The following is a 15,720-nucleotide window of genomic DNA, read 5'->3' as shown; positions in this document are numbered from 1 at the left end:
TAAGGTAAGAGGGGCGTTGGGACCTGCTGTTTTCCAGGCCAAGTGTTCTTTTCTAACATAAGGATACTCAGTAATAGCCTAGTGTGGGACCCAGACAAATGGATGGAGGGAAACTGGTCAAAGTGTTTCAGCAGAAGCTGTAATGTCTTTTCAGTGCAATAAAGGGTAAAGAGGCAAATCTCTTTGAGGTTCCCAATTAGATGGTCCAGCACATACCCCACTCCCCTCTGGCAACTCTGGCCACGGCTCTCCCACCAGGGGCTCCTCTGAGAACAGAGAGGAGATGTAGAAGCTTTCTTGCCCCTCCCCGAAGCTCCCAGGTGCCCAGGCCGATGACCACCCGGCTGCTTCTCTCTTCCCACCGTAGCTTTTGTTTCCAGGCATGAAGAGCTACGGAGAGAGCTAGTCCTGCAGATTTGCAGCCAGACTTCAGACGGAATGCCAGATTACTGTTTGTTTTCAGGCACACTGACTAGCCTCTCTGGACCCCCTTGACCTGGAATGTGATTCTCTCTTCCCCTCACCTGGCCAACCCCCACCATATACTCAGGCTCCATCCTAACTAGCACTTCCCAGGGCCCTCCGAGGCGCAAGGGACAGCATATTGGACCTCGGAACAGCACCGCCCTCGAAAAGGCTTTCTTGACCCCGCTGACCACAGGTTAGCCAACCTCCTTCTCCACTTTGCCTTCTCCAATTACATGGTCTCGCAGCACCCTATAAATCTCCTGGGTCATTTATCACAATTTTAGCAAGAAATTATTACTATGATTATTTGTTTTATGTTTGCTTCCCCGGGAGACCAGGGGAAGAGCAGGGCCAGCTTGGCTTTCTGCTAGACTCCTGACCCCGAGGCCTTAGAAAATTTTCAATCAATATTTACTAACTAGAAACAACCGCGAGACAGGATCCACCGGGCAACATGGAGCGGAACCGGCTGCGTGAGCACCGGACAGCCCAGAAACTAAGGATACCTGGCTTTTTGCGGGGACCATTTTGTACTTTTCTTACGCTCCGAAAAAGAAAGACAAAACTTTATCAAGACTTCCAAACTGATACTGTGTAGAAAATTCGTCATTTCCTTCTGGTCAGCGTCACTGAAGTTCCTAGCACAAGATGGTATTTTTAAAAAAATGAAACACATACCTCAGAACCCCTTTTGAAACAAATCACTCAATCCTTTGGCCACTTTGGGATTTTACGAAAAAGGATGTTTCTTTTGGAACTCTTAGGGGTCTCCTGCTTTACTCACTTATCGTTAGGTCTTACCGTCCTAACAAAATAGTGGAGGTGGACTTTGGGGGCTTCCAGCCGACCCAGAAAAACTAACCGAAATACTTTCAAAGCTTTCCTACTGCCCCTCCCCCCAACTTCATAAATGCTTCAAAATATACTCAAGGATTGTTTTAGCTCTGTATCTGAGAATAGAATGTAACCTAACTAAAGTAAACTCTACAGATCCTTTTTTTAAAAGCAGCTGCTTCCAGTTGGAAGACAGTCTGGCAGAACACATTACATGGTCCCAGTCGACAATCTTAAGCATTTCCCCTGCAGTAATGTGTCATCAGAAAGGTTTCCTGGTGACAGACACATGGATTCTTTTTAATTGGGGACGATTTCACTTCAAATCCTATTCGAGGGAGCGATAGGGTGTGGACAAGGCCCAGGCCCTAGACATTCTAAAAGGGCACACTAATTCACTCGGGGAATATCTCTTAACCAGGGAGCAGCAAAATCCTTCTGGGCTTAAGTGGCGTCCAGCTTGGCTGGGAACTGTAACATTCATTATACCCTTTGTTGATAAGATCCCCAATTAGTCACTCAGAAAAAGGAAGGCTCAAATAGGCTACTAACATGAAAAGCTATGTTAAAGTAGTCAGATTCTGTGGGCTGTGGAGCCATGTGGGCTGTCCCTGATTTCCCTTCCCAGCTGGTATCAAGGCAAGATAACATCTCACAGCAGAACCGCCAACCTGCCTGGGGAATTCCTTCATGAGGCTGGGGGACTGGCCGGCATGTCCATGTAGGAGGACCAAGAAAGGACACTCACGTGGTGAATCACAACTGCTGCGATTCCAGAACATGCCACGGAGCCCAGGAGCCAGACATAGCCTGCAGTCGGACAGTTTTCTTAATGGGCATGTGGGCGGGGGGGATCTAGTTAGTTTGGTGAACAGGGGAGATCTGTAAGGGTGTGATCCTATTTCTGACCCCTCTAATGAAGAAAACCATTTTATATATAAATAAATTACAGACATAGGTATAGATAGGCAGATACAGGAAGAATTCATGCCAGATTTTTGTGCCTTATTTTCATGTATTTGTATTAGGCAGGCCAGAAATTTAAGATACATGTTTCAAGTTTTAAAAAACTGCATCACTGGGTGCCTGGGTCACTCAGTGGGTTAAGCTGCTGCCTTCGGCTCAGGTTGTGATCCTGGGGTCCTGGGATCAAGTCCCGCATTGGGCTCTCTGCTTCGGCAGGGAGGGGGCTTCCCCGCCCCACCCCACCCCCGCCTCTGCCTGCCTCTCTGCCTATTAGTGCTCTCTGTCTCTCAAATAAATTAAAAACAAACAAACAAACAAACTGCAACATTAAGGCAGAAAGTATACGACTAAACGCATCAGCGTGGATCAGGAGAGGCAGCAGACCCGGGCTGGTGCAAAAGTGATTCCCACTCCCCCACGCCCCACCAATGACCACTGACCTGGGGCCACTGAGCGTGGCTGTGTCTCTCACCGCCTGGGCTGTTTCTGATGCAAAATCCAGGGCACCTGCCACTGGTTTGGTTACAGTGCCAACAAGCCCCTTCCCAAGGCCAGATATGAAACCGCTGACGCCCCCTTCCGTTTTCACTCCTTCCACTGTCGAGGTTATCACACTGGTCAGGCCCCCGATGATCCCTAGTGGGAAGGACAAGGGCTGTTGTAATCTGGCTGAGGACAAAAGCAAAAGCATTTGAAGCCAAACGCCATCAATTCCGTGCCCCTGGCAAGGTAACTTAGGGGCATTCTGTCAGCCTCTCTAGAGGCTATAGGCAGACCAACTCCAGTTGGGAACTGGCAGACTCAGACTGGCCCGCTGAGTTTAGAGTCTGAGAATATAGACTACGCATTAGTCTGAAGTGAAGTGTGTCCCAGCTAACAAAAAACAAAACAAAACAAAACAAAAAATCAAAGAACACCTAAGAAGTTAACAGTGGCTCCTCTCCAGTTCTCGAGTGTGGGAAGCACATGGGCAATCAGGAGACTAAGCAGACAGTAGGACTAAATCAATAGACTAGCATATAGTGGCCCTTGGGGAAAGTTGGGGTCCCATAAAATATAAGGCAGAGGGATATAAATACAGATCCTCGGTTTTCCAAGAACACTGTATGACTGGCCAACACCAGACATTTGAAATGGGGTAAAAGCTACTGCACACTTTGCTGAAATCAGGTTTAGGCAATCAGAGTAAGTCATGAAGCCTTGATGAATGGTTTCCCCCCCAGCCCCCAGCCAAAAAAAGTTGCTAAAACCAGCCAGGACTCTCCATGGAGTTTCTTCAAAAGACCAACCTAGGTCACAAAGACATTCCAAACGTTTTGAAAGTTGACAGCAATGATCTTATAGAGCATGAGAAGTGGCCAGAAGTTGGCAGAAGCTGGAGAGGACATAGACATCACAGGCAAGAAGCGGGGCCCTGTCCGGGGAGCGTTTCCAGGATGTGTGCCAGGGACACTCACAGGATGTTTACCCTTGGACGGCAGGGGCACGAGGAAGCGCTCTAGACTCTTCATCTCTAGTGAGACAAATCGGTAAAGGAAATTCCTTGGGTGAGAACGCACTAACAATCCACGTTTCTTTTGGATTCTGGGTCCATTTGCGCCAGCAAGGCCACAGCCCTCTCCCAAACTTTTGAACCAAGGTCATGGAGAGATAGACATTACCCAGTCTGGCACAAGTGTGGCCTGCAGAGAAAACTGAGCGGGACTCCCCCATTTTGAAACCAAGGAGACTGAATGGATTCTGGTTCTTGTTATCCCTGAAGATTTTTTTCACACCAGGCTCCTGCTCTCATGCCATCCAGGGCCTCACGTATCCTCCTCGGACGAGGCTGCCTGTTCTCGGAGATGCTGCGTGTATTGTATGGTCCTTGGTTGGAAGGGATTTTGCAACCAACCTTGAACCATCATCCATTTTCTCAGCATACTCCTGTGTCCAACCAAAAAGTGAGGACAGCTAGGCTTTCTCTCCATATTCCAAGGATGCGAGACAGACAAAGGCAATTATACATAGCAAAGCATTTTGTATTCACTAAAAACAGACAAACAAAACCAGTCCCTCCGATTCCCAGTCACTATCATTACAGTTACTAGAAAGAATAATTAAATCTTTAACCCTAAATGGCTGCCCAACAATCAACTTTCTGAATCCCTAGACAGATTAATTTCAGCCAAGTTTTAGCTTGATGTCTCCTTTGGGGCTGCTCCCTTTCCAGCTGGGCAGGCTTAGGAAAGTAAAGGCATCTTGATCCAAACCTCATGGTTAGGAAAACTGATAAACAAAAACTCTGCCCTAAACGCTGTGTCCTAAGCATGAAGAGACTTAAGATTTTCTATTATTTATGTTCCTCCTTCCAAATGTGGATAATCAAAGCCTGGTCAGTCTTGACATGACTTCTGCTAGCTTCAGACTATTTCTGAGAATCTGGTACAAATGATGCAATTCACTAAGCATTATGAAGCAGGAGCTACAGGCCAGGTATCCCATGGGGTTCTGCACGTATAAAGGTGGATACAAAATGCTCTTTCTGCTCTCCTGACCTGCAGAGTCTATCAGGAAAGCAAGGTGCACACAGCTGCCTAGATACACAACCCAGACTGCTACGTGTGATCTAATGGTCATTAATTCTAACTGGGGATCATGGAGCTGGGCAAGCATCATTTGAATTAAGACCTCTAGGTTGAACAGGACTTTGACAGGCAGGGATGGGGGGCAGAGGAGGAGAGGGCAGAGGACCATGAGTGAGCAAGCCCTTGGGGGTATGTATGGGCAACAGCCCAACCTTAACCCTAACCCTAACTCTAACCCTAAGGCAGCTCTACAGTGTGGCTGGGTGACAGTAGATGGAGAAGTTGGCTGGGCTTACATTTCCAAGGGCCCCGAATGCCACACTAAGAAGTTGTTGAGAAAAACGCAACAAAAGGCAAATGAGTAGGAGTTAAGGCATTAAAGGTCAGAATTCAAACAAAGTCAGAGACTTAATACATTCATGCAATCACCTATATCTCTTGGGCACATGGATTTACAATCCTTTTGAATGTGCATGTATACAAGACTCAAAAACATCTGGGCCACAAACCCAGCAGCCGGTTTCACATTCCAGTTGCCATGGAAGGAATGCTCAGTAAGCAGAAGGCAAGTCTTGAAGCAGCAGTTCCGTATTCTAAAAAGGGGCCCAACTAATTACACCTTACGACACTTTGGGAACCGGAGGCAGAGAACAGGAAGGGACTGGAGTGCACGCACCATTCCGATAGGTGAAAGCGAATGAAGAACATCACGGGCTGTAACACTTCCAACGGTGAGGAGGATAAAATAAGAGAGCCTGGAAGGGGCACCTGGGTGGCTCAGTGGGTTAAGCCTCTGCCTTCAGCTCAGGTCATGATCCCAGGGTCCTGGGATCGAGCCCTGCATCGGGCTCTCTGCTCAGAAGGAAGCCTGCTTCCCCCGCCTCTCTGCCTGCCTCTCTGCCTACTTGTGATCTCTGTCTGTCAAATAAATAAAATCTTAAAAAAAAAAAGAGAGAGCGAGCGAGCCTGGAAGGCTGTCAAGTACACCAAGCTCTCCGGGCAGGATTTCCACTTGCAGTCGGATGGCTGAGAAGGGGACCTTGGACGAACTGTGGCGGAGGAGCCCTTCTTCCGGGACCACGCGACTTACCATGAGCCAGGCCATGGATGCCGGCGACGAGGTGCTCCCCACTTGTGGCTGCATGGTATCTGATGTACTCCCGCTCCGACTGATGCCGATTGTCCATCGTCTTCCCTAAGCCGTCCGATAATGTCCCTGCGAACTGGAATGAATTAAAAACAGAAGGAGAGAGTTTTAAAGTCTCAGCACTATTTCTGCTATTTTAATTATTTTAAAGATTATTTATTTATTTGACCGACAGATCACAAGTAGGCAGAGAGGCAGGCGGAGAGAGAAAGGGGGAAGCAGGCTCCCCGCTGAGCAGAAAGCCCGATGCGGGGCTCGATCCCAGGACCCCAGGATCATAACCTGAGCCGAAGGCAGAGGCTTAACCCACTGAGCCACCCAGGTGCCCCTTTAATTATTTTAAATAAATGCCTTACCTTGCTCCTAACTGGGATTCAGTAAATCCCAACCGAGAGAAGAGAGATATTAATTGCTGAATTACATGTATGATATATCCCAGGAGACTGGTTCCTGAGCACCAGACACATTCAGATTGTAGGACGCTCTACACTGATGGGACATGAGGCTTGCAAAACAACTACTAAATGTCCATAGTGGCATCCGCCTTCCCCAGTTGTCTTGCAGTTTACTGAAAACCGTATCACAAAATGACGTGGGGGGAGAAGAGGTAAGCGTTGGGATTCTAGAATGTTAAGGACAGAGGCTCTTTGCTGTAGAAACCAGTGTGATTCAAAACAGGAAATGCAGCAAATTGTTGCTTTGGGGTTTGGGATCAAAACTTTTAGAGACCTCCACTCCCCTCAAGTCATGTCTTTTCTTTCACTTATTCCACAGTTACTGGTTGGTCAGGTGCCCAGTCCCATCGGTCAGAAGGAAGAAGGAAGTGTATGGAAAGGTGAACAGGTTAGGCCACCTTTCATATGAAATGGCAGACTTGAACTCACGACTGCCAGTGCAAAATCCTCCCCCACAAATCAGAGAAAGATCTTATTTATCCTGGCATTCTTTTACCAGAGAAGCTGTCTCATCCATCAAAGCTGGATAAAAAGGACATAAAACTCTGTTTTGTCACAAGACAACCTGAAAAGGTTTAAAGTGACAGTTAATAAACCACAGGGTACTTATCCTCATCATTCAGGCAGAAAGAGGAAAGGATATCAAATATATAATTAACCTTCTCGGGAAAGATCTACCAAAACAAGTGGTTTAAGTGCCAATGACCCAAGACTAACCTTTCGGAGAACTCACAGGAATGTTATTTAGATACAGAGCTCGGTGCAAAGATTCAAGGCAAACTGCCTGCCTTGAAGACCCAATATACTGGGTAGCCTGGACATCGGGGGGCCCGTTTCATACTGGTTTGGCAAGGACTTTTTTGTCTTAAGGTTTTATTTATTTATTTGAGAGCGAGCGAGCACATGAGTGGGTAGGAAGGGCAGAGGGGGAGGGAGAAGTAGACTCCCCACAGGGCAGGGAGCCCGATGCAGGACTCGATCCCAGAACCCCGGGATCATAACCTGAGCCAAAGGCAGACACTTAACCGACTGAGCCACCCAGGCACCCGAGGGACATTTTTACAGCACCAGGCCTGAGGCTTCACGACACAAGTGACAGGCGAAGGTGAGTTCTTGGCACAGAAGAGGGACTAGAGGAAGAACCAGCAATTCCAGGTGAAGCAATAGTTTCTGGAGCAAGAGATGGGAGCACTCATTGCTTTTACTCAGTCCAAATGCTTTTATGATTTAGGGCAGTGATCACTGACCTTTCTAGAGATGCACCCTTTCATTATTTGCTTTTGGCCTTGCTGTCCCTGCCACTCTGTGTCTAATAGGAGAACTAAAGTTAATGAAAGGTTATCTCACAATTGCCTTTAGGTTGGAGACACCCCGGGATGTTGCAAGGCCAGCTCTGTGAGTCACCAGATAAGGCTGTAGTCAGGGATCCTGTCGGAGAGCCACTGCAGGTCACGAGTTTGGGCATCTGACCAAACCAGAGTCTAGTGCTCCCTAGGCTTTTACATAAACAAAAACAAAAACAGAAACCCAAAACAACCCCCTCCCCCCTGTGTCCAGCAGATAAACACCGGCCTCCAGAATGAGTTTCTGGAGTGGTACCATCTATAAAATTAGAGTGGTCAGCCTTGGTTTCCAAACTCCTTCCCAGCTTTGACAGCATGTGACGTGTGATCCAAGTGAGAACATCTTTATTAGGCGCTTACTGAGGGCCCAGCACAGACTGAGGTGCTGCGGAGGACACACAGCAGCCTGGGACCTACTGTCTAGGGTGACAGTTTCACCGGGAAGGTCCCAGTCCCCGGCAGGGAACAGGGAGCAGTAAGAGCCAGGAACGTAAGCTGCGAATCCAGGGAGGAGAGGCAAACATGATCCTTGTTTTGGAAAGGATCGAGAGAACGAGTCCCTGCTACACTCTGGAATTATGGTGCCTGCCAGTGTTCTCCGGTCGGGGCCTGGGCAAAATGCCTCTCCGTGACCAATGCCAAGGAGGTGGCAAGACAGCAGTGGGTGAGAGAGCCGTCTCCACGGTGCGCCGTCTGTGCCAGAAGAGGCCCGGCGGCACCCACGCTGCATCCCAGGTCCCACTCAGGTCTTTCCTACCTCCTCAAACTCTAATTTTCCTTGAAAAGAGGTCTTTCCTTGGAAAAGATAGTTAAGTTAAGGTCCTGTCTACTGATTTCTGGCAGCTGACTAGGAAGAAATGAAAAATCCCATAATACTTTCCCCCTTAACAGAATATGTGAGAATAAAATAAGAATCATCTTATTTTTTTAAGAGAATAATGAACTGCTCCAAACCACCCCCTCTCCTTCCACACCCTCCCCCGCCCAACAATAAAACAAGTTCAATCCCTAAGGTTTAGGAGTCAGCCTACGCTAAGAGCGTCACTGCCAACTGACCCTGCTCCGGGACCCTCGGTTCCCCCAGCACAGCCTGGTCCTGGGAGTTCTCCGTACAAAAACACCACACTGACCTCAGGAGGATGGGGTAAGATGACCCAAGAGATCACACCTCCCTCTAAATGCTGGATTCTGCCACGGGCTTCTCAGCTGCGCGAAGGCGCCCACACCTACTCAACTCACCCAAGGACTTCTGTCTGAATTCTCACTTCCCTGTGGACAAAATAAATCATTCACCCAAGCCAACTGGACTTGTCCTTTGTCACTTGTGAGTAAATGGAAAGGGTACAAAGATATTATTCACAGGAAACTATTACCAAAATCTTACCCCTGTACCTGTGACTTTGAGAACTCAGGAAATGGGAGGTTTTGAAATCCGTGATGCAGCCAAACTCGTGCTGATTAGCGGTCAATCAGATTTTACGGGGAGAGATGCTTTATAGAACTAATCTAGAATCAGTGAGTTGAAGGGTACCGTGGTCAAAGAGGCTGGGCCCCGGGCCAGTCCCCTAGGCTTCTGAGTATGAATCCAGGGCACCGAAAGCTTGTGGCCTTCTCTCACTGTGGGAGCACTTAGTCATACTTAATTCCAACTCTCTCATTCCCTACCTCGGTGGGAAAATAAATCACACCCCGTATCTTATTTCTCCCTCAAAGATAGGGTAAGCACATGGGCTGGAGAGGGCGGTGATTCCAGTAAGCACTCTGTATGGGTGCCCTCTGGCACAGGTCTGCTCTGAGGCAGGGAAGAGTTATTTCACCCATGACCTTGAGCTAGAGCACTATAGTCAGCCCAGAGCAGAGATGTCCACGAGAGCCACAGGGCCATGTGGCAGTGACCGGCGTGGGACATCTTTTACCACCCCATCCCTGGTTTTGCCCATTTTATCTTATTTTTTAAAGATTTATTTATTTTAGGGGTGCTTGGGTGCCTCAGTGGGTTAAAGCCTCTGCCTTTGGCTCAGGTCATGATCCCAGAGTCCTGGGATTGAGCTGAGTTTTGGGCTCTCTGCTTGGTGGGGGGCCTGCTTCCTGCCCCCCACCCTGCCTGCCTCTCTGCCTGCTTCAGATCTCTGTCAAATAAATAAATAAAATCTTTTAAAAAAAAATTTGTTTATTTTGGGAGACAAGGAGCAGGAGGGAGAGAGAGAATCTGTCGAGCACACTCCCCAGGAGTGAGGAACCTAACACGAGGCTCCATCCCACACCCTATGAGATCATGACCCGAGCCGAAACCAAGAGTCGAATGTGCAACAGACCGAGCCACCGAAGCACCCCTGCCCACGTACTTTAAAAAGAAGCCAAATGTCTCGCAATTCAGACTCATTTTGAACTTTCCTCAGAGCAGATGCTCTTTGGCGAGTTCACGGACATCAAAATGGGGAATGAAGCTTGGGGACAGATATTCAGGGAAGGGGAAGCTGCCCTCAGAGGCAGCGGGAGAAAGGCTGGAAATCACAAGGACGTGAGCAAATACAATCCAGCTACGCATCAGCCCAACACTCCACCAGACGCGTGAGCGACAGGGACTGTGCGCCAGGCTAGCCAACAGGAATCCTAAGCCAGAGATGGTTTCTGCCTTCTGCCTCCAAGGACCTCGGTCAGGAGGTCTGTGTGCGGCATAACGGAAAGACCTTCGCACTGACTTCGGCTTCTGACTGTGCCACTTACTAGCTGTGAGATCAGGGGCAAGGAATTTCACCTCTGCGAGCCTGTTTCCTCATCTTCAAAATGAGGTGAGGACATCTACCTAGAAGGATGCCGGAAGGATTAGACAGAATGTGTGAGACACTTAGCACAGAGCCCGAGATGCATGAGGCATCCAATGAGAACAGTACTGAGTTATCTGAACTTTGACATCTTCACACACAGCATGGGAACAATCAGGTTCCACCGGGCTGTAGGAAGGATGACACGAGATGGTGTGCATGAAGAACACTCGGCAGGTGTGTCCCCAGAGAAGCGGCAGGGGGCCACAGAAGGCCATGGAAGCACAGGACAGACAGTGGATAGCCTGGCTTGAGCATGGGGATAGGACTAGCACCTGGAGGGGAATGTGCAGCTAATACATGACTGTCCTCAGTAAAAACAATATCTGGACACCAGAAGGGGCATTTGTGGAGACTTAAGTCAATCTAGCTCGTTTTGTAGCAATTTCAAGTCCACACAAAGCTTAAGATTTCAAAAGTTTCCAAGGAACAGAAGGTCCTTCAGAAAACCTGCTATCACACTTGCAAAGTCAACACCGATTTCCCCGTCCTTCACTGAAGGAAGCTTCAGCACATACCACACTCACAAATTCTGGCCGCAGCCCCAAATCATTAATTTCTAGAAAGCCCTATTTTGGGTAAGGAAGTGAAAATCTCAGAAGCACTTCAAGATGCCAGCACCACGGCAGAGCTGATGCACACGGTCAGTACCCCACCTTCCAGAAAGCATCCCATGGTCCCTCAAAATGGAGCCCCTACAAAGTAGCCCAGGTTTGGGGCCAGGCTCGGGACAGCTGATTTTGTAAAACTGAAATTCAAGTAGATGTTGGAATGATGCAAGAGAAAAAATTCACACTGTGTCCCTCTGTTCTGTCCGATCAGTTTTCCTGACTGTTTCATGATATTCAGCAAGCACAGGATGCCGGAGATGTTTGGCCAGTGTAACGGGAGCCTGGGCTTGAATTTCTGCCCCCTTCTCTGGGGTTCTTCTTTCACAGTTATTTACCTAATGGAAATTTCCGCTTTAATATCCTTGCTCCACTGAGTAATTGCTGGTGATAGTACTTTTCTTGTCACCGGGGCAAACGGTGGCCACCTATCACAGGAAAGGGAGAGAAGTGACAGGGCTCTGCGCTCTCCCAACCAGAAAGCTGTTCTGCTGCGAGTCTCAGCTACGAGTGCAGCACTGGTCCCAGGCCGTGCTGCCTGCGATCCCTAAGCCAGGGCAGGTCCACTCGGAAATCCCCGCAGGCCACACTGTGCCCATGAGTGTGCATCCTGGAGGCAGCTGCTCAACCCTCCCGAGTCTCAGTTTACCCATCTACAAAAAGTCCGACCCTAAAGGGTTGCTTTCAAGGGCTACAGAGAGAATGCCCGGCACAGTGTCTGGCACCCAGCGGGGACCATCGATTTTGACACGTCTCTTCAAAGTGGTCCGGAGGCTTAAACTTGCAAGCCCTCTCCAACTCTGCTGGGAGACCCGGTAGAAAAATGCCCTTCAAGTCACTTCACAATGAAGGTCTTCACCACTTCCCCCCGATTCACATTGTTAAACAGCCACAGTTAAAACCGATTCTCAGTGTGAGTTTTGCCTTGATGCTGAACACCGCTTTTGTGATCCTTGTAAAGAGACAAGAGTGAAAGGAGCACGGGTTCCAGCCCACGACGGGTATCTGTCACTCGCACAAGGCAAACCAAACAGCGAGTCCTCGCTGGTCAGATGCTGAAGGGGCAGGCTAGGACTGGGGGGAGGAGGAGAGAGAGGGAGGGACGGAGGGAGGGAGAAAGAAGAAGGAAGAAGGAACATGGAACGAGTTGAGGTTTGGCAAGAAAGAGGCATTTTTGGACCCCAGTTCTCTATCCACTAGAAGTGGGACAGGTTTGTCTGTTTTCAGTTCTACTTGGTTGTGATTATGTAGAGCCCTTAAGGCAAAGAGAGAGGGGGAAAGAATCCAGAACTGAGACCCTGCAAAATAATACAGATACTTTTTTTTAAAAAAGCTAGGAGTGACTTCCTACTTTAGTAACATGCCTGAGTCAATGACCTTGCTTTTTTGGGGGCGGTGGGGTGGGGGTCTGTGGAGATGTAAAAGCCCTCCTACCCTAAGACCTACACCATGTTGCTATTTCACAGATAAATACTTATCAGGCAACAGACACTCCTTTTCAGTTAAGAAACACAGTTATCCAAAGCCACCCAGAATTATCTCTGCACACAAGGTCTGAACATAAGCAACAAAGTCAGACCTCAAGATCGTCCTGGTTCTTAACTAGCCCAAGACACACGCCTGCTGAATTGGCAAGTCTCGCTTGCTATTCTGCAACTCTGACCCGGTTGTGAACTCAGATGTTGTTTCAGATTAATCTAGAAGCTCAGAGTGGTTTGAGGCACTCTCCTAAAAAGGTTTTGCCTTTTCTTTCAAAGGGACTGGTGAAGTTGACTGTAAGGTGGGAAGCACACGAGGAAGCCGCACACACGGGGGTAGCAGACACGTGCCGCGGCTCCGGCACAATCGATGGGCCCTGTTTGTCCTACACCAGTCATGAAGAATCATGTGGGCAGGATGACTCTTTCAACCCAGCTGTGGGAAGGGATGATGTCTTACTTTTAGCCCTTCATCAACTTCATGATAAGCTTTTCCCCAGAAGGGATACAGGATGGAGTAGAGCGTGCCAGGCTTCCCGCTCATCTGCTGCTGAAACCCCCCGAAGCACGTGGGAGAAGCTGAAGGCGGGCTTCCGGACCACCAGGGCTGGTCAAGGAGGGGTAAGCCTGCCCACCCTGTGGGTGACCTCCAGCTTCGCCGTCCCGACAAGATTATTCAATATGCACACATGGCCAGTGCCTCCGTACTGAACCAGGAGATCGATCACGTTGTAGGGGAAACAAATCCCTCTGCAGCGGTCACAGAATAACGCCTGACTGTGTGCATACACGATTTCAACTCTAGGGAAGCACACAGGTTTTGGGAAAAGCCAGGCGTCCTGATCCCAACTCTGTCACAGTATTAGCTCGGTGAACGTGAACAAAACACACTCTCTTCAGGGATCAGTATCTTCATCTATAAAACAGGAAGAACACGACCTATAGAGTCACTGGGGTAATCCAAAGAGAACTTGTTTTTAAAAGTGTGTGGGGGAAAAACACACACACACAAAGCAATGTGTAAATGCTGAGGGTTATTACTACAAATCCTTTTCTTTCTTCTAGTGAGCGCTCTGCTCCCCCTTCCACCCCGACTGAATCCTGCCTGTCTCCTCCTATACTATGGGAGCCACCTCATACTTGTTCCGGAACCAAGGAAAGCATCAAGAAGTCAATTATAAATAGACTGAAATCTCAAAATACAGAAACTAGAAATGGAATTGGAACATTTCACAACAGAAAAGAAGCTCATCTCGTTCCTAGTCACAAGCGACTTCATTCTTGTAAAGTACTTTGCATTTCCAATAAATATATTCTCTTTAATGCCGAGGGCCTGGGGAAGAAAGGGAGGGATAACACCGTAAAGAACATTCGGAGAAGCCAGACACCTGAACACGCTGGGCTTCTTACTGAAAAAGTCAGAGAGGCTTCAAGGGTTTCAAATATCTTGATGGGTTGGTTTTTTGTTTGTTTGTTTGTTTTTTAAGAAAGAAGGCATTCTCCAGCTGATTTCTTCAGATAAATGAAGTTTTGAATGTGTGTGCAGCAGAACAGGTGAAGGAAAGCTTCCAACTGCTTTAGACCATAGCGTAACTTTTGGAATTGTAAACGTGGACCAGCAAAGTTTACTATGTATCAGGCATTGTTCTCAGGGCTGGCCACCTATGAATCATTTATTAATTTAATCCACACAACAGCCATAGGAGGTCGGCTCTAATATTTTTCCCATTGTACAGATGAAACTGGAAAGACCATGATCACCTGTAACAAAAAGTCTGCTAAGAATCTACCTACATTTGATCCTGGGTCATCTGTGGAGAGAACCCAACCATGATTTTTGTTCTTCCTTCCATGGAAAATTCCTTCCTGAATGCCAGAGAAAATCGCAGAGAGAAGCCAAGGAGACATCTTTCCTTTCCTAAGCAGTGGTGGTGACAGATGACGGAAGCAAAAAGCAGCATATAAATAATAAAGTTTCAGAAAACTACATGAAAATCCCTGAACAAGAAAGTCAGGCTTCAATCCCTCCTTGACCAGTTTATCCGAACTCAGACACCCTGCCCCCTTCTAACACCCATTCGTTGCCCTACGCCATGTCGTCTCTGAAATCAGAAAGAATCTACTTTTCCCCAAACCGTCACTCTCGCGTGTGAAATGGGCCCCAGAGAAGGACAAGGCCCTGTGAATGTCCATTTCATGGGTCGCATTACACCAGATCAGATCACGGCACTAACGTGCACCCTTTACAGCTGGGGAGAAAGATGGGAGGCCGGCGAGGGTGCGGATCGGGACCGGTGCTTTCAAGAGCTCCTGCTTGCACGGAGGAGGTCTCTGCTCTTCCATCCCCGCTTCTTACAAAAGGGTTTGCTGAACTCAAAGATTTGCTCTGTCGGAGCTGGTCTGGGGAAGCAAATCTGACCACAGGAAAAGACGACTGCTCTGGCAAGGACTGTTTCATGTACCTGTAACTGTTGGAGATACAAATTCAAGGGGGAGGGACGAAAGCGAAAGAGGGCTGTGGGACGAGAACGGACATGAGCCAGCCATGCTCCGGGTAAGAAAGGATCCCGAAAGTGTGTGCAGTTCGGTCTCGGATCATCTTCTGTCTGTCCGGGCACTCTGATGCTTCCCCCAACAGCCCCAGCCATCTAAGGGTCACTGAGTATCCACAGTGGAAACTAAGGTACTATTATTTCTTACAACTATCAAACATTTCATGGGGGTGGGTGGGGTAGAGCCCGCGTTCGGGGAAAGCTAGAGATACAAAAGCCAACAGCTCACTTGTTGGGGGTGAAGTTACTCATCAGCAAGCGTGATGAAAGTGAGAGAAGACTGCAGATTCGGAACTAGTGTATGGCACCTGGGAGAACCTCTCTTTTGGGGGTTAGGACGAGAATGGGAGGCAGCTCAGCTTCGAGGTACTTAAGTCCTGTCTCATTTTTCCTGAGACCCGACTTGTTCCTACACTCAAAGGAAAGGCCGAAAGAAGGCTCTTTTTCTTTCTTTTTTTGGAGCGGGGGAGAAGCAGT

The 15,720-nt window shown here is 48.3% G+C and overlaps 1 protein-coding gene across 7 annotated transcripts in view; it reads right to left on the bottom strand.

Annotated features, from left to right (window-relative positions):
* Nucleotides 1–15,720, bottom strand: part of VPS13D (vacuolar protein sorting 13 homolog D) — a 249,077-nt gene that overhangs the window by 41,961 nt on the left and 191,396 nt on the right. For 5 of the 7 annotated variants that reach the window (XR_009399590.1, XM_059375825.1, XM_059375826.1 and 2 more), the window contains 2 exons: nucleotides 5,926–6,058; nucleotides 2,709–2,904 (listed from right to left, as the gene is read on the bottom strand). Coding sequence is in view for 5 of the 7 variants with exons in the window: in XM_059375825.1 (XP_059231808.1) it covers nucleotides 2,709–2,904; nucleotides 5,926–6,058 (329 nt within the window). In the remaining 2 variants the exon portion in view is untranslated. The remainder of the gene's footprint in view (nucleotides 1–2,708; nucleotides 2,905–5,925; nucleotides 6,059–15,720) is intronic. The other 2 variants (XR_009399591.1, XM_059375829.1) reach the window with 1 other exon arrangement.

This window comes from Mustela nigripes, chromosome 14, assembly GCF_022355385.1.
Source record: "Mustela nigripes isolate SB6536 chromosome 14, MUSNIG.SB6536, whole genome shotgun sequence".
Taxonomy (NCBI): domain Eukaryota; kingdom Metazoa; phylum Chordata; class Mammalia; order Carnivora; family Mustelidae; genus Mustela; species Mustela nigripes.
This window is presented reverse-complemented; position numbering and strand designations above follow the sequence as displayed.